Genomic DNA, 19,931 nt, shown 5'->3' with positions numbered 1-19,931 from the left:
GCATTAATACACAATATTAACAATATACATATTCATTTTCCACATAAGACATACAGGAAAAATTCTAATCTTCAACAGAACTTGGACAGGGATAAAAGTAATTCATTTTTTAATGTCCAGATGTTTACATTAGATATGGTACACTACTACCAATTTCCAATTTTAATATTTAGTAATCCTTTGTTGTTGTTGATGTTGTTGTGGGGTTTAACACCATTTTTCAGCACGATAGGCTATACATGGCGGCCAGTATTAAGGGTGGAGGAAGAACCCGGAAAACCCCGGAAAGAACCACCGACCCACGAGAAGCTACTGGCAAGCTTTCTCACATGCCCACATTGGCTGAATCTTAGACTCAAACCGCCGCAGACAGAAGTGAGATGGCAGTGATCCGTAATGAAGAGCACTTTAGACCACTCGGCCACTTGAGGCCCCTTAGTAATCCTTTAAAGACAACATCAAGGAAATCTTTTGAAACAATTAAGAACAAATTACCATGAACTTTCAGAGAAAAATCCCTTGTGTCCACACCAGCATCATTGGTTGCAATGCAGACATATTTTCCTGTGTCCTTGACCTTGGCTGAAGTGATCTGAAGGGATCCAGTTGACAACAGGTCTAATCCATTGTTGCTGTCAAATATATTCATTGGTGCCTCGTCTTTCTTCCATTCCACAAGTGGGGTTGGGTCACCATTATTCTCACATGTCAGTAACACCTCTTGGCCCTTGAGCACTGTTATATCAGTTGCCCCTTTATCCAGTATTGTTGGAGGAACTGAGTTTTAAAAAAAAATATTTGTATTTGTAAAACATATTCTCCCACTGCATATCCAAAAATGTCTAAGGTAAAAAATAATAAATATGTTTTAAAAAATTCAAAGGATCCAAAAATCTATTCAGGTCATCATTGATATGGCATGGCTACAAAAGTGCTGTTGCTATCATGCTAAGACAGACTTGAGATAGATGTACAGATGAGAACAAAGTAATATGGCCCACTTCTGCTTGCACCGTGTTGGGATACCAATTAGCAGTTATTTACAGTAAATGTGCAATTTGTACATAATGAAATATATATATATATATATATATATATATATATATATATATATATATATATATATATATATATATATATATATATATATATATATTTCAACAATTGATGTAAAAACTTTATCATAATATCTACTACTTACTCTTGACATTGAATGTCATATATTTTAACCCAGAATACAACTTCTCTTGACAACCAATGTGATAAATTTGAACCTTAGATACATGTACTCTTGACAAATAATGTAATAAAATTTAACCAAGTAAATGCATAGCTTTGACAAATAATGTAATAAACTTTAACCAAGTATACACTTACTTTTCACAAATAATGTAATAAACTTTAACCATGTATACACTTACTTTTGACAACCAATGTGATAAATTTGAACCTTAGATACACATACTCTTGACAAATAATGTAATAAACTTTAACCAAGTAAACACTTAGATTTGACAAATAATAAAATTTAATCAAGTAAACACTTAGTTTGACAAATAATGTAATAAACTTTAACCATGTATACACTTACTTTTCACAAATAATGTAATAAACTTTAACCAAGTAAACACTTACTTTTCACAAATAATGTAATAAACTTTAACCAAGTAAACACTTACTTTTCACAAATAATGTAATAAACTTTAACCATGTATACACTTACTTTTGACAACCAATGTAATAACTCTGGTTTCATTTCCTGCAAGGTTGGAAGCTATACATTCATATATGGCCTTGTCCCAGATCTTTGCTTCTGTGATAGTAAGACCAATATCACTCATCACAAATCTTTTGGAATCAGGTTTGAATGGCACAAAGTTCTTCTTCCACTGGATATCAGGTTTGGGCACTCCCATGACTTCACATGTCATAGTGACAGTGGTGTTCTCTATTACTGTTAATTCTTCACTTGGGTCACCAGCAATAGTTGGGGGAACTGAAAAGAAATATTTGTCACTGAAGCACATGTAATTTTTCCATCAAACAGTATTTTTCTTTTTCTTCTGCATTAATCATTTTGTTAACAACTGGAAAACAAATTACCTATTGCCAGTACAGATATAACTATGCCCTACTCCAGTGGTTCCCAACCTTTTTTGGCTGCTAACCTAAAAAAAATCTGAGCCTCACAACCCCATTTCCACCATTTGGTAAGTTTTGCCACCCTAAAAAAAGTCATGGTGACCATATGAGACCTTTCTGAATGTTCTCATGACCAACTTGGGTCACAACCACTACCCTACTCATTAGCACAGTATAACATATGAAGTAGTTTATGTTGATATATGATGATTTGAATTTGTAAATGATATGCAGTGGCAGTTGGATATATAGACATTCTGCCTCAAAGTCAGTCAACAGCCAATATTCTTGTAAATCATGTGATGCTCATGCCTTTGCGAGTGAGAGTATTGGTTGGTGGTCCAAAAGTATTGTCATGCCTTTACCACTGAGAGTACTTGTTGGTGGTCCAAAAGTATTGTCATGCCTTTACCACTGAGAGTACTGGTTGGTGGTCCAAATGTATTGTCATGCCTTTACCACTGAGAGTACTGGTTGGTGGTCCAAATGTATTGTCATGCCTTTGTCAGCGAGAGTATTGGTTGGTGGTGATACGTATTGTCATGCCTTTGCCAGTGAGATTATTGGTTGGATGTCCACAAGTATTGTCATGCCTTTGCCAGTGAGAGTATTGGCTGGTGGTCCATAAGTATTGTCTTTCCTTTGCCAGTGGGAGTATTGGTTGGTTGTCCACAATTATTACCATGCCTTTGCCAGTGAGAGTATTGGTTGGTGGTTCACAAGTATTGTCATGCCTTTGCCAGTGAGAGTATTGTTGGTTGTCCACAAGTATTGTCATGCCTTTGCCAGTGGGAGTATTGGTTGGTTGTCCACAATTATTACCATGCCTTTGCCAGTGAGAGTATTGGTTGATGGTCCATGTGTAATGTCATGCCTTTGCCAGTGAGAGCATCAGTTGGTGGTGCATAAGTATTGTCTTTCCTTTGCCAGTGAGAGTATTGGCTGGTGGTCCATAAGTATTGTCTTGCCTTTGCCAGTGAGAGTATTAGTTGGTTATCCACAGGTATTATCATGCCTTTGCCAGTGGGTATATTGGTTGGTTGTCCACAAGTATTATCATGCCTTTGCCAGTGAGAGTATTGGTTGGTGGTGCATAAGTATTGATGAGTACTGTCATGTATTAGGGTTTGAGTGACATATGGCAATATGTTAATTGCAGCAGGTGCAATTTGTAAAAAAAAAAGTATGCCCCCTTGCTCCATGATTCCACTAATGCTGGCACTCTTTCTGTGTTCAAGTTTTACTGAGTCTGAATTAAATTTATATAATTAATAAAAAAACACTTTTTATCTAGGAATAGAGAATCTTTGAATGGGGTATGCATGTATATCAAGCAAATTATAAATTCAAATTAATTAAAATATTCTAACAGGGTTACATTTATATTTACAATGTTTTTCAAGGATGCATAGTTTAGAAAAACTGAAAATCTGCAGATTCTCATCAGATTAAACACCCCTAGAAATTATGAAGAACTGCAAGAAGGGACCTACAAGTTTAATCTATAAAATAAAATTGACTCTGCCAAATGTTGATGATAATTATTAATATTAACACTGATGGCAAATCATGATATTAATTATTAATTAATATTAATTGTGACACTGTAAAATATTTGCAATAATTATTAATTATTACTCCTCCAAAATGTTGGTCTTTATTATTAATTAATATCAACTATGTCTCTGACAAACATTGCTATTAATGAAGTGCCTTCAACAGAAAGAAAAATAGATGCACAATTTTGTTCAGAAATTTTTTGTTAATATGAATCATAGTTTAGGGAAATGGAACTTAAATCAAGTAAGTTTTTGACATTTTTATTGTACATATAAATCATACCTTGAACAAACAATTCCACAACTTTCTCCAAACTTCCTGCGATATTTGAGGCAGAGCATCTATACCTCCCAGTATCTGTAGCCTCAGCTGAAAAAATTTCTAAACTCCCATCCTCACGGATAAAGTAGTGATAGTCAGTTGGGGAGATTGGACTCTCATCTTTAAACCATTCTATGAAAGGCTGGGGGTCTCCAGCTACTGTACATGGAAGGACAACCCCCTGTCCCTCAATAATGCTAAATTCTGTCTCTTCATCTTCAGGTCTCATAAACTGGAAGCTGGGAGGTACTGAAAATATTATTATTATCATTATTATTACTATTATTATTATTATTATTATTATTATTATTATTATTGCAGCGAAACTTCCCTAAAACATCCACAATATAAACTTGAATCCTATACAAACTGTCCAGTGGCTGGTCTCCCCACCTCTTAAGTTGTTGTACAGCTATGCTGGTTACAACCAACATTACTGACAAGCTAATAAGTTAAATATCAAATGCCACTCTATCCAAATAGAGTTGACAAAACAAAACCTATAAAAGCCACATATAGGACCAAGGTCCATAACTCAATACAAATGGAGTTGACCAGACAAAACCCAGAAAAGGTACGTTTAGGACTATAACTCTATTCAAAATGGAGTTGATAAGAGAAAACCTATAAAAGGCACATATACTATGAGACAATGTGCACATCAAATTGCATCATTTGAATGGTTCCCAGGCATCTAAGTATGTGCAACAATTACATAGCTATGCTGGTTACAAGGAGTATCCCATGTGAAGAAATGAAGTCAATTGCCAAGGGCCATAACTCTATCGAAATAGAATTGACAATACAAATTCCATAAGAGGTCTATAAGACCATGTACACAAAACTGCATAAGAATATGCAGGCAATAACTCTGTACATACATGCATACATATATATATATATATATATATATATATATATATATATATATATATATATATATATATATATATATATATATATATATATATATATATATATATATATATATAAGTGGCATCCAGTAATGTACACAGTTTCAGAGATTTCAGAGCTATATGCTGGTCACAAGAAGTGTGGACAGACATACAGAGTAATGGATTGAAAAGGGGATTACTATCAGACTGTTGCATCTAGATGTTGAGGTCTTAAAAATATATATCCTGCCAGCCTTTTCAGTGTATCAGAAAGTTTGAACAATTTAATACATTGCTTATTTATCTATCTGTTCAGTGACTGTATACAAAAGTAATGAACATTCTGTATTCTACCTTGAACATCTACTGAAACAACAAAAGTTGCATTTCCTCCCACATTTGATGCAAGACACATGTAGTCCCCCTCATGGCGAGGTTGAACATCACTAATAATCATGTTCCCATCCAAGTTCTTCACAACATGCTGGTCCTGCTGAAGTATCACATCACGCCGCACCCACTGCACTTTTGGCCGAGGGTTACCCAGGATCACTTGGCAATTAAGCTCTAAATCATTCCCTTGAATTACACTAACTGTGGGCTCCATGTAGCCAATTAGTGGGCGAACTGTAATAATAAAATATTGCCTAAAACAAATATCATTAACATACACTTAGGTTAGATACAAGATGATGGGATAATGTATGTGTGTGTGTGTGTGTGTGTTTTGGATTTTTAATGTAGCTTTTTCAATTTTTCAGTCATATCGCAACGATGTCTGTAGTGTGACAATTTATGGATATGCCTAGCACTGGGGCATCATGCAGCAGACATGTAGCATGATGTCCCACCCAGTCACATTATCCTGACACCAGGCCCACCAGTCCTAACATTAACCTCTTAATGCTGAGCTCCAAGCGAGGCAGCTGCTCGAACCAGTTTTATTGGACATTGGTATGACTTGACCAGGGTTCACAAATTTCATGCATGCTCTCTGAGATTTCATGCATGATCCCTTACAGATTTAATGCATATTCTCTCACAGATTTCATGCATTCTCTCTTACAGATCATGCATGCTCTCTCACAGATTTCATGCATGCTCTCTCACAGATTTCATGCAAGCTTTCTTACAGATTTCATGCATGCTCTCTCACAGATTTCATGCATGCTCTCTTACAGACTTCATGCATGCTCTCTCTTAGATTTCATGCATGCTCTCTCACAGATTTCATGCATGTTCTCTCACAGATTTCATTCATGTTCTCTTACAGATCATGCATGTTCTATCACAGATTTCATGCATGCTCTCTTACTGATTTCATGCATGCTCTTTCATGGATTTCATCCATGCTCTCTCACAGATTTCAGGCATGATCTCTTACAGATTTCTTGCATGTTCTCTCACAGATTCCATGTATGCTGTGTCACAAATTTCATGCATGTACTCTCTCAGAGATTTCATGGATGTTCTCTCAAAGATGTCATGCATGATTTCTTACAGATTTCATGCATGTTTACTCACATATTTCATGCATGTTCTCTCTCTTAGATTTCATGCATTCTCTCTTACAGATCATGCATGCTCTCTCACAGATTTCATGCATGCTCTCTCACAGATTTCATGCAAGCTTTCTTACAGATTTCATGCATGCTCTCTCACAGATTTCATGCATGCTCTCTTACAGGTTTCATGCATGTTCTCTTACAGATTTAATGCATATTCTCTCACAGATTTCATGCATGCTCTCTTACAGATTTCATGCATGCTCTCTCACAGATTTCAGGCATGATCTCTTACAGATTTCATGCATGTTCTCTCACAGATTTCATGCATGCTCTGTCACAAATTTCATGCATGTACTCTCAGAGATTTCATGCATACTCTCTTACATATTTCATGCATGCTCTCTCTTAGATTTCATACATGCTCTCTCACAGATTTCATGCATGTACTCTCTCACAGATTTCGTGCATACTCTCTTACATATTTCATGCGTGCTCTCTCTTAGATTACATGCATGCTTTCTCATAAATTTCATGCATGTACTCTCACAGATTTCATGCATGCTCTCTGACATATTTCATGCATGCTATTTCACAGATTTCATGCATGTTTTCTTACAGATTTCATGCATACTCTATCACAGATTTCATGCATGCTCTTTCACAGATTTCATGCATGCTCTCTTACAGATTTCATGCATGTTCTCTTACAGATTTCATGCATATTCTATCACAGATTTCAAGCATGCCCTGTCACAGATTTCATGTATGCTCTCTTACAGATTTCATGCATGATCTCTCACAGATTACATGCATGCATCTAAGTGTTACAGGTCCTAACAAATTCCTGTTTCATACATTTGTACACTGGTTATGGCAAGATGTATTACAGTAAAGAATTTATGTTAACAATAAATACTGAATAACTGAAAATATCTAATTAATATCACCATATATAACATATAAGTTTAAAATAGCACAGGTTTCTACAGAATCTAATAATTAAATATCACCAGGTATTTTTCATTTTAAAGCAGAAATGTGTTCAAGGACTATGGATTTCCCACCACAGTTCCTGAAATGACCTAAATCTAAATATTTATTGAAGGATGGATGGTTAGACAGACAGATAAATGAACAGGCAAGGCTATACCACTATCATGGTGGGGCAGACAATACTTTTCACTTACCATCAATTCCAACAGTTTTGGAAGCTTTGTTGAAAATGATAAAATTTATATAAATTTTCAAAACAGATAATAAAATAAAAGTTGCAAAATGGGTTCTGCATATATTGTCAAAGGGTAAAGACACTTTTATAATCAACCATAATGATACCATCCAATATTAAAGCAGTGACATTCCAATCGATACCCATGATGGTAGAGAGGGCAAGGATCTACTGGTATGGTCATTTCACCACCATTTATTGTCACAATGTGACCAAAACTATACAGTGAAATGGGACTGTCATTCCTGTAACAGAGTTGTGGAATAACTACTGGCAAAGAGAGTGATCAAATTTATTATGTCTATCTCCAAGAGAATTTAAGAAAAAGTTCAAAAATGATGAAGAAATTGATTAGTGATCGTGACCTTGAGTTACAATCTTGACTGTTACACATGATGATATTAAATATGGAGTATAATGTGGTACATCCTGAATATAAAACAACTTTTAATAAATAAAGCTTGAACAAAAGCAAAAACATAGTATGTACTTGTAACCGTGGTCTTAAAGGTAGGTCCCCAAATGTTGGAATACAACACGTCTGCTAGTGTATCAAATTTACATTCATGTTTCTTTAACAGCTCATAGGTTGCAAAGAAGAAGGAAAATGCTACTGAAACACAAAATAATGGCTTGTGCTCTTGACCTTAAAGATGTGACACCTAACCCACCCACCCAACATGTTGTGTATTGGCTTGTGATCTTGACCTTAAAGATGTGACACCCAACCCACCCACCCAACATGTTGTGTATTGGCTTGTGATCTTGACCTTAAAGATGTGACACCTAACCCACCCACCCAACATGTTGTGTATTGGCTTGTGCTCTTGACCTTAAAGATGTGACACTTAACCCACCCACCCAAAATGTTGTGTATTGGCTTGTGCTCTTGACCTTAAAGATGTGACACCTAACCCACCCACCCAACATGTTGTGTATTGGCTTGTGCTCTTGACCTTAAAGATGTGACACCTAACCCACCCACCCAACATGTTGTGTATTGGCTTGTGATCTTGACCTTAAAGATGTGACACCTAACCCACCCACCCAACATGTTGTGTATTGGCTTGTGATCTTGACCTTAAAGATGTGACACCTAACCCACCCACCCAACATGTTGTGTATTGGCTTGTGATCTTGACCTTAAAGATGTGACACCTAACCCACCCACCCAACATGTTGTGTATTGGCTTGTGATCTTGACCTTAAAGATGTGACACCCAACCCACCCACCCAACATGTTGTGTATTGGCTTGTGCTCTTGACCTTAAAGATGTGACACCCAACCCACCCACCCAACATGTTGTGTATTGGCTTGTGCTCTTGACCTTAAAGATGTGACACCTAACCCACCCACCCAACATGTTGTGTATTGGCTTGTGCTCTTGACCTTAAAGCTGTGACACCTAACCCACCCACCCAACATGTTGTGTATTGGCTTGTGATCTTGACCTTAAAGATGTGACACCCAACCCACCCACCCAACATGTTGTGTATTGGCTTGTGATCTTGACCTTAAAGATGTGACACCTAACCCACCCACCCAACATGTTGTGTATTGGCTTGTGATCTTGACCTTAAAGATGTGACACCTAACCCACCCACCCAACATGTTGTGTATTGGCTTGTGATCTTGACCTTAAAGATGTGACACCTAACCCACCCACCCAACATGTTGTGTATTGGCTTGTGCTCTTGACCTTAAAGATGTGACACCTAACCCACCCACCCAACATGTTGTGTATTGGCTTGTGCTCTTGACCTTAAAGATGTGACACCTAACCCTTGACCTTAAAGATGTGACACCTAACCCACCCACCCAACATGTTGTGTATTGGCTTGTGCTCTTGACCTTAAAGATGTGACACCTAACCCACCCACCCAACATGTTGTGTATTGGCTTGTGCTCTTGACCTTAAAGCTGTGACACCTAACCCACCACCCCAACATGTTGTATATTGGCTTGTGCTCTTGACCTTAAAGATGTGACACCTAACCCACCCACCCAACATGTTGTGTATTGGCTTGTGATCTTGACCTTAAAGATGTGACACCTAACCCACCCACCCAACATGTTGTGTATTGGCTTGTGCTCTTGACCTTAAAGATGTGACACCTAACCCACCCACCCAACATGTTGTGTATTGGCTTGTGCTCTTGACCTTAAAGCTGTGACACCTAACCCACCACCCCAACATGTTGTATATTGGCTTGTGCTCTTGACCTTAAAGATGTGACACCTAACCCACCCACCCAACATGTTGTGTATTGGCTTGTGATCTTGACCTTAAAGATGTGACACCTAACCCACCCACCCAACATGTTGTGTATTGGCTTGTGCTCTTGACCTTAAAGATGTGACACCTAACCCACCCACCCAACATGTTGTGTATTGGCTTGTGCTCTTGACCTTAAAGATGTGACACCTAACCCACCCACCCAACATGTTGTGTATTGGCTTGTGCTCTTGACCTTAAAGATGTGACACCTAACCCACCACCCCAACATGTTGTATATTGGCTTGTGCTATAATAATAATAATAATGACCTTATTTAAAGAGGGTAACACAATTAGCTAAAAACTAATCTACCTTGAGGCCCTCATACAAAGGAATTTATTTATTTAAGCTGCATCTCTGAAGCCACTGAATATATTGGGTTTGGAAGAAGGAAATAGAGTGGGCATTTCTAATCTCAGCTGGAATACTATTCCAGAGCAGAGTTCCAGAGTATTGGAAACTTTTTTTAAATAACTCCTTATTTGGTTTGGGAATTTTATACTGTTTGGTAGACATGGATCGCAGGTGGGGAGTATTACCAGGTAGCCTATACTGGAATAGTGATTGTAAATATTCAGGAGCACTATTCTGAGATATCCTGTACATTAATTTGGCTTTTCTCAAACAGATTCGGTCTTTAATAGGTAATATTTTTAACCTACCAGCTAAACTTTCCTTGCTTTCTTTCTGGATTGATATTAGCCCAAATGCTCTTTTTTGAAGATGTGCCAGCTTTGCTATGTTTTTATCATTTGAATTACCCCATACTGTACTACAGTAGTCCAAATAGGGTTGTATGTAACTGTTATAAAATAGTTTCCTGTGCCTTTCAGGGAGAAAATGTCTTATCCTACTGAGAAGCCATAAACTTGAATTGACTTTTTTACTGGTATGTTTGATATGTTCAGTCCATGATAGGTTATTATCTACCAGAACACCAAGTAGCCTATCATGACAGACTATTTGCAGATTTGTATCCTTCCATGTCAGACATAGTTCATGACTATCAAGATTTGTCCTTCTTTGCCGTGTTGAGATAAGTAATATTTTAGTTTTACCAGTATTTACCACCATGCCATTACATGTGCACCAGTTTTCCAGTTTGTTTAGTGCATTCTGTAAAGAAATTTCGAGTTCATGCTTTGTGTTTTGGATGTCTGACAATGTTGTGTCATCTGCATAGAGATCTGTAGATGATATTGAGTCTCTTAGTAAAAGTGGTAGGTCATTAATAAATAAAATGAATAGTAGTGGACCTAGAATTGAGCCTTGTGGTACTCCATATCTAATTGTTTCAGGTTCAGACGGAACATTATTTATGTAAACATGTTGTGTTCTCTCATTTAAGTATGAAGTAAACCATCTAATTGTTCTTTCATCACACTGGTAGATTTTCAGTTTCTTCAAAAGGATTTCATGATCCACCATGTCAAAAGCTTTCCTGAAATCTACAAATACAGTTCCTATTATTCTACCTTGGTCAAGTGCTTGAAGCCATTTATCAGTTAGGGAGATCAAGGCAGTCTCACAGGAATGGTTCTGTCTAAAGCCTGATTGATTAGGGTGTAACAGCAAGTGTTTGGTTAAATATGACATGAATGAGTCATGGACATGTTTTTCAATCAATTTTGACAAGTTTGGTAGTATTGAAATTGGTCGGTAGTTATCAGCATCATCCTTAGAACCAGATTTGTGAATAGGAGTTACTTTTGCAGTTTTCCATATTTTGGGGAAAGATGAGGTTGCAATACTTAAATTAATTATGAATGTTATGCTATCTACAATAGCAAAGGCAGAAGATTTAATGAGTCGTGGACCAATCTGATCAAGTCCTGTAGCTTTCTTGGTATCAAGTTCACTGAGACATTTTTTAACAAAGTTTTTTGACACTGGTGGGATAGAGAAACATACCTCCTTTGAGATTTTACTGCTGCAGAACTTTTTCAGTTCATTAAAGTTGTTTTCTATCACTGGCTCTTTTAACTTTGTGGTAATGTTGATGAAAAAATCATTGAAAACATTTGCAATGTCAGTTTCATCAGTGACTATGGTGTCATTTACCAGAAGTGAGTGAATTTTATTTGTCTGTTTTTTGTGCGTTCCTCCAGTGAGTTCATTGAAGACTTTCCAAATGGAGTTTGTGTTGCTCTTTTTGTTTTCAAGTAATGATTGATAATAAGTTTTTTTAGCTTTTTTGATCATACTTGTTATTTTATTTCTCCATACTTTATATTGTGCATGGTTTTCCATAGCCTTGAATTTGTCTCGTGTTTTCATAGCATCTAGGATTTCAGTAGTAAGCCAATTAGGTTGAAAATCAGTCTTTACTCGATGTACTTTCAGTGGTGCATGCTTAGATACTACATCCATAAATAAGTCAGTCCACACCCTCATGGCTTCATCTATGTCATCCAAATTTTGGATCATACTCCATGGAACTTTATATAGGTCATTGAGAAATTGTTCTTCATTAAAAGTTTTGAACGATCTGTAAGTGATCGTTTTATGTGTATTTTTCTTATTTTTCTTGCATTTAACCTTTCTTGTCAAAAAAGTAGGATAGTGGTCACTAAGACCAACATTTGGTACATTAACACAAGCCACATTGTCTGGTAGATTAGTATAAATGTGATCAATAAGAGTGCTTGATTTTTCTGTTACCCTTGTAGGCTCATTTACCAGCTGGTCTAGGCCTAATGATTCAATAAATTCCATCCAGTTGTTCCTTATTTGAGTATTGAGAAGGTCCTTATTTATATCTCCGAGTATATATGTTTCTTTCTCCTGTGCTAGAACACTTTCTATTTGTTTCAAAAAGTTATCATTCCAAAATGCTTTGGAGGAAGGTGGTCTATAAATGAAACCAGCTAGGAAAGATTTTGCATTATTTTGAAAAATTTCCACCCAGATACTCTCAATTTCATGTGACTCCAAGTCAAGTCGCCTTTTTACATTTACATCTTCCCTAATGTATACAAGACCCCCCCCGGCTGTCTCTCTGTCCCTACAAAATGGTTTATTGTAGCCTTGACAGTGAAATAGATCATCATTGTGGTTAGCATTTAATTTGGTTTCAGTGAGTCCTAAAACATGTATATTATTTTCCATGGAAGACAACATTAACTTAATCTGGTCTATCTTTCCCACTATACCTTGTACATTTAAGTGACCTATGTTAAAACCTTTTGTATTTAGTTTCAAATCAATTACATGTATGTCATCATGCAATGGGGTACTCACTGAGATTGTCTCCATACTGCTTTTATCATTCTGACATCCTATTTCTATATTTAAATGTTCATATATATTAGCATCTTCAAAGTCACATACAAACCCTGAAAATCCATTTACATTTGCATCTACAACAGTGTCCATTGAATAGTTAGAGTCAAGAGTCCCACTGGGTACATTTAGTTTTTTTGTAAATGAAGCGTTGGCATTCTCCTCTTTGCCAGCTTCCTAATATGTATACATTGATGGACAAAGTCTTTGTTTGTGTCCATATTTATGGCACCTAAAACACTCGATCTGTTTGCCATGATGGCATACCTGTGTCAAGTGCCCAGTTTCTCCACAGTTAAGACAACACTCTTCATTAAAGTGCTTGAAAATAGGGGCATACATGTTAATATTTCTCAGTAGCTGAGAGGTTCCTTTTCTGCTTAGATGAATTTTGTCTCTATGGTAGAGACTAAGGTTGACATCCTGATTCTGAATGAAGAAAGATTTGTATTGTGGAATGTACTGTAGGTTGAAATCTTCACATAAGTCAATTATCAGATCATTTATTTCTTTGGCCTTGGTGTCCACATGAGGAGGTAGTCCCGATATCATTAATTTACATGTATTTGGGCTGCAATATCTAGCAGCATACAATAAACTTTCAAAATCTGTTTTGAGTTGATTTAGTGACCTTCCCTCACAGGCATCATTTCCACCTACTAAAATAATAATTTGTTTGTATTTGGTTAGGTCACTGTTCATTATTCTGTCAGTGATGTTGTTGATTTTTGCACCTCTTAAAGTCTGTACATCTGTTTTAAAAAGTCTCCTTGGTATTATACTTTTCAAAATGGAGGAGCCAATTATTAGAGTCCTATCTTTTCTGGCTTGTGATTTCGTGTGTTGGACTCTGGATTGTATTTCAGACACATATCTTGGAGGAAGGGGTGCTGAAATTGGTGTTTCAGTTGTGTGAACTACTGTTGTTGATTCTGACACATTTGTCTGAGCACTGGGAAATGCAGTTGTTGGTGAAGGTAACAGACTTGTTTGAACTGCGGGCCATGGATGTACACTTATTGCTGTTGCAGGTGTGTCGCATGACTGAGAGGGGGATACTGTTGTCTGCAATGCAGGATTACTTTGGGCATCAGTTTTTATTTGCATGGTCATTTTACATTTTCTTTTGGCTGGTACTGGGATTGTCTGTGTCTGAGCATCTGATACTGTTGATATTTGGGAGTCTGTCTGAATTGCTATTTCACATGAGGTTACTTGCTCATTAACCCTTCCCTGTGCTGATTTAATAGCATGTAACTGTAGTTTTAATTCTTCGATTTGGGTCTCCAATTTCCTAATTATTTTTTGATGTACACACATGGAGAAATCATTAAGGCTTAAGCCATCACTGCTGTGGTCATGATTTATGGAGCATGTAATTGCCTGACACTCTGGAGGGGTGTTAATTTTATTGCCTGAGTCATTTAGGTCAAAGACTTTAGGAACTGTTTCATGTTTGGTACTACATCTAGTTACTGGTGTAGATGTCAGCATATAAATGCCTTTAGCATGGGTATTCTCATCCTGTTTACATTTACAGATAATATGATCTAACCATGTGAGACTGTTCAGCCCCTGTATATGTAAGACACATGTTGTTTTATACAATGTAGCTGTCACAGTGTTTTTCTCTTTTGTTCTGTAGATAATACCATTTTGTACACTTGAACTGCATGAAGTCATGCAAGGTTCTGAATCCAATATCTGTTTTACAAACTCAAACTTTTGTGGATCTATATTCACAGTGATACTGTATTTATTATGTTTGACCCTCAAGAATTCTGGAGTGTCAGCCATAATGGATAATTCCAAATCATCATCTGCACCATTGTTTTCATTTTTATTCTGAACATGACTTTCCTGCATGGGATTATCTGTGTGGCTCTGATCTTCAGGTATATCAGACATACTAAAGCCAGAGAATGATGCAGAAAAGGTTGAGCTGAGTGTGTTGAGTAAGGAACCTACAAGGCTGGTATTTAAATATGTTTCCATGATTCTGATATTTTCAGCTTGTTCATAGCAGTGATAGCAAAAGTATATCAGATCCTTATTTATGACTAGCACATATCCATAAACTTTTGAATGAAACTTGCATAATGTGTTTGAGTTGGTATCAACTGAAGTTCAGATATGGTAGGTGTAGTTCAATTTCAAGTATATCCACTTCGGTAGCCATCTTGGATAGCCAAAAATCCTTTGTTCTGAACAGGTTTCTAAATTCACTTGAATACATGAACATGTGCACATAAAATTTCACTTACACTAACTTAATATTGTCATAAATCCACAGTATAAATGATGGCTACAGGTATTAGCATATTTAACACCAGTTTTTACATTAAGTTCATGGAGCTGAGTGGAGCTGTGTTAAGACCACATATACATGGCAGCCATCTTTCAGCCATCTCAACATGTTGTGTATTGGCTTGTGCTCTTGACCTTAAAGATGTGACACCTAACCCACCCACCCAACATGTTGTGTATTGGCTTGTGCTCTTGACCTTAAAGATGTGACACCTAACCCACCCACCCAACATGTTGTGTATTGGCTTGTGATCTTGACCTTAAATATGTGACACCTAACCCACCCACCCAACATGTTGTGTATTGGCTTGTGCTCTTGACCTTAAAGCTGTGACACCTAACCCACCCACCCAACATGTTGTGTATTGGCTTGTGCTCTTGACCTTAAAGATGTGACACCTAACCCACCCACCCAACATGTTGTGTATTGGCTTGTGCTCTTGACCTTAAAGATGTGACACCTAACCCACCCACCCAACATGTTGTGTATTGGCTTGTGCTCTTGACCTTAAATATGTGACACCTAACCCACCCACCCAACATGTTGTGTATTGGCTTGTGATCTTGACCTTAAAGCTGTGACACCTAACCCACCCACCCAACATGTTGTGTATTGGCTTGTGCTCTTGACCTTAAGCTGTGACACCTAACCCACCCACCCAACATGTTGTGTATTGGCTTGTGCTCTTGACCTTAAAGATGTGACACCTAACCCACCCACCCAACATGTTGTGTATTGGCTTGTGCTCTTGACCTTAAAGATGTGACACCTAACCCACCACCCCAACATGTTGTGTATTGGCTTGTGCTCTTGACCTTAAAGATGTGACACCTAACCCACCACCCCAACATGTTGTGTATTGGCTTGTGCTCTTGACCTTAAAGATGTGACACCTAACCCACCCACCCAACATGTTGTACATGACAAACATAGTAAGCTCTATCTCTTATTCTCAAATGGGTCTGATGTTATAGAATGGAAAGGAAAGTATGAAAGAAAACTTGCATTATTGACCAATGACTTGGACCTGGACAGGTCTCCCAATTGTTATATGTGACAGATAATGTATAGTAGACGCAGTTTTATTTGGTACATGATACAGTATTTAATAATATTATACATGTATACAAGTTTTCATCCCTGACACCGAAAGTGCTCAAAACATCACAAGCACAAAATTAAATGTCATGGAAAACTTAGAATATTAACCTATCACCTTGACCTTGAAGATATCATCCCCAGTGCTGTACACAATAATACTCTTTCTAATAAAGTATATGTTTCATACCTTAATCCCTAACATGTCTTAAGTTATAAACTGGAAGGGAAAGTGTCACAGAAAATGTAAAATATTAAATTGTGATACTGAATTGGAAGATATCATCCACAATGTTGTATACAGCATATATTTTATAATGATCATGCAAAAGTATACTAAATTTTATCCTTGAATCTCAAAGAGCTCTAGTATTATTTTTAGATGAGGTAGAAAATGTCACTGAAAACTTAAAATAATGAGCCATGATCATGAGTGCGAAGACAGGATCCCCAATGTTGTACATGACACACACTCTAATGATGATATACCAGTATACCAAATTTTATTATTTAATCTCAAACAGCTTTAATGTCATACATTGGAGCAGAAGTGTGAAGGAATACTTAAATTACTGAGCTGTGACCTTCACCTTAAAGAAATGCTTGGCTGTAACCTTGACCTTGAAGTTAGGACAACCAATATGGTACATGACACAACTTCTAATGATGATATACAAACAAGTATACCAAGTTTCATTCCATAATCTCATAAGACTTGGAAGTAATAAAACATAAAGTAAAATGTCAAGGAAAGCTTTACATGTTAAGCTGTGTCCTTGGCCTTGAAAATCTGACCACAAGTGCATAGATGACATACCCTTTAATGATATTGTATAATTATGCCAAGTTTGATCCCTTAAATCAATTAACTGTAAACTATGTTGTTGTTGTTCTTGATGTTGTTGGGTTTAATGCCAATTGTTTAGCACAAGATAGGCTATACATGGTGGCCAGTATGACTGGAAGAGGAAGAACCCTAGAAAACCCAGGGAAGAACCACTGACACACGAGAAGTTACTGGCAGGCTTTCTCACATACACACGTTAGCCAAGCCTGAGACTCAAACCCACACAGACAGAGGTGAGATGGCAGTGATATGGACGGTGAGTGCTTTAGACCACTTGGCCACTCAGGGCCCTGACTTTAAGTTATAGTGTGGAAAATGTGTGATAGAAAATTTAAAAGAGGATACGATTTCCAGCAGTTTTTTTAAAAGGCTGGGGACAATTATTATACATCTTTTAAATGTTTGTCTTTAAATGTCTCCATTACACACTGTAAATGACATTATTAACAATCCAGGATGAAAGTCTGGGTACCTGTTCCACTTTATAATGAGTATGTGAGACAATAAGTTTTATAATTTTGTAAAAATATCATACACAAAAACTTAATCACATTTAAAAATCAACAAATATTAAATAAGAGTAGTGTGCATGGTACATTAAAGGCCCACACACCGTGTTTGATAGTTAACCATGTAGGCACTTGTAGTGTACAGCTGATATTGAAAAATATTATTATTAAGTGCAAGCAATCCACAATGTCTGTAAAGGAACTTACTCTAGGATAAAAATAATTGTGCCAAAAACCCATTTTTCTATGAATAACAATGACTCTGAACTTTCGCCTTTTGGCATCCAAAACAAATAGCCTCTTCCATACATCAAGTGAAAGCACTCTACAAACTTTGGTTGAGGTATGTATCAAAAACTAAAGTTATTATGCACACATTTTTTTCTCTTTCAGCCAGTGACCTTGATCTTTGAACTTTTGATCCCAAAGTCAATATGCTTCTCTCATTCTCAAAATGTAAGGTATCCATGAACCTTGGTAAGGGTATACAGATGAGAAATGACATTGTTTGCAAAAAACATTTTCCATTTTTCATCCACAGTGACCTTGACCATTGAACTTTAGATCCCGAAATGAATCAGCTTCTTCCCAGCCCCAAGTGGAAGCATCGGCAACAATTGACTTCACTTTAATGCAGAACTAATATCATTAAGTGGAAGCCATCAGCAACAACTGACTTCACTTTGTAATGCAGAACTAATACCATCAAGTGGAAGCCATCAAAAAACAGCTGACCTAGGTTTGTGATATAGCACTAATATGATCAATTGGTAACAATTTTCTGTTTTTCAGTGAGCATTACCTTGATTTTGACCTTTACCCAAATTTAGCTACACTCAAGTTACTAAGCACAAACAGAATAGGGAACAGACATATTTGCTCTGCCTGATAAAGTTTGTATACTCACCGATTCCTGTTACTGTGAGAAAGGCTGAGGCTTCCTTGATCCCAAACTGATTCTGAGCACTGCATGTGTAACGACCCTCATCTCCAACTCTTACACCTGAAAGACATGTATCATAAAATTAATACTGATAGTATGAGTTTTTGTGTCATACCACTTTGAATTACATGAGTTTTTGTGTCATACCACTTTGAATTACATGAGTTTTTGTGTCATACCACTTTGAATTACATGAGTTTTTGTGTCATAGCACTATGAATTACATAAGTTTTGTGTCATACCACTTTGAATTACATGAATTGTTTAGTTTTAATATGTTAAAGTAAACTTTTCTTATTTTATAGCAATTATATAAATTCACTCCATAAACATGTCCACAATATTTAATAAATAAATTCAGAGGATATATATATATATGTATATAGTTATTGATACTTTTTCAATCAATTCATTGTACATGTATATATCAGTACACAAATAAATCTGTTTAATTAGTTTATCAATTCAAAATATATATATATATATATATATATATATATATATATATATATATATACCAGTACACATATAAATCCATATTACTTAGTCAATCAGTTAAGTGAAAATATATACGACAATTAATTTTTTTAAAATTTACTGTTTCACAAGAAAAGAATGCAAAATTCTCTCAACAGCCATACCAAGGACACCTAGAACAATGATGACTGATTATATTTCCAAAAGAAAGATACATTCCTTCAATAAAGAGACTCCCAGAGGGAAGCTGTTTGACTCGGCCTGTAAAGTCCAGACGCTTTCCATCCTCTCTCTGCCAGAAGATTTTTGGTGAGGGAAGTCCCACAGCTCGGCAGGGAAAGGTTGCATTACCATCAATGTCCACTCCTAAGTTGTTTGGAGCCTGAGTAATTACAGGTTCAGCTAGGAAAAAGGAAAAAAATGTTTCCAAACAAATTTCACATTTTGAGAATCTACCCCAAATTATGATCTGCAGAAGTCAGCTTGAGATATAATTTAATTACTGTAGTATGCCAATCTAACCCTGGCTCCTT

The 19,931-nt window shown here is 36.6% G+C and overlaps 2 protein-coding genes across 2 annotated transcripts in view; both read right to left on the bottom strand.

The window, feature by feature from the left end:
- The window catches only part of LOC149780248 (hemicentin-1-like), a 63,013-nt gene extending 43,837 nt beyond the window's left edge, over positions 1 to 19,176 (bottom strand). The window contains exons 1-5 of the mRNA XM_089937035.1: positions 18,886 to 19,176; positions 5,274 to 5,546; positions 3,985 to 4,272; positions 1,724 to 1,996; positions 496 to 777 (exon numbers count right to left, since the gene is read on the bottom strand). Of these exons, the coding sequence (XP_089793161.1) occupies positions 496 to 777; positions 1,724 to 1,996; positions 3,985 to 4,272; positions 5,274 to 5,526 (1,096 nt within the window). The 5' untranslated portion in view covers positions 5,527 to 5,546; positions 18,886 to 19,176. The remainder of the gene's footprint in view (positions 1 to 495; positions 778 to 1,723; positions 1,997 to 3,984; positions 4,273 to 5,273; positions 5,547 to 18,885) is intronic.
- A 311-nt stretch (positions 19,177 to 19,487) lies between these two features.
- The window catches only part of LOC149780247 (hemicentin-1-like), a 103,401-nt gene continuing 102,957 nt past the window's right edge, over positions 19,488 to 19,931 (bottom strand). Inside the window, exon 14 of the mRNA XM_089937036.1 lies at positions 19,488 to 19,800. Within this exon, the coding sequence (XP_089793162.1) occupies positions 19,550 to 19,800 (251 nt within the window). The 3' untranslated portion in view covers positions 19,488 to 19,549. The remainder of the gene's footprint in view (positions 19,801 to 19,931) is intronic.

Source organism: Sinohyriopsis cumingii, chromosome 16 (assembly GCF_028554795.1).
Source record: "Sinohyriopsis cumingii isolate HCF-2022 chromosome 16, ASM2855479v2, whole genome shotgun sequence".
Classification (NCBI taxonomy): domain Eukaryota; kingdom Metazoa; phylum Mollusca; class Bivalvia; order Unionida; family Unionidae; genus Sinohyriopsis; species Sinohyriopsis cumingii.
The sequence above is the reverse complement of the archived record's forward strand: the minus strand, read 5'-3'. Positions and strand labels throughout refer to the sequence as shown.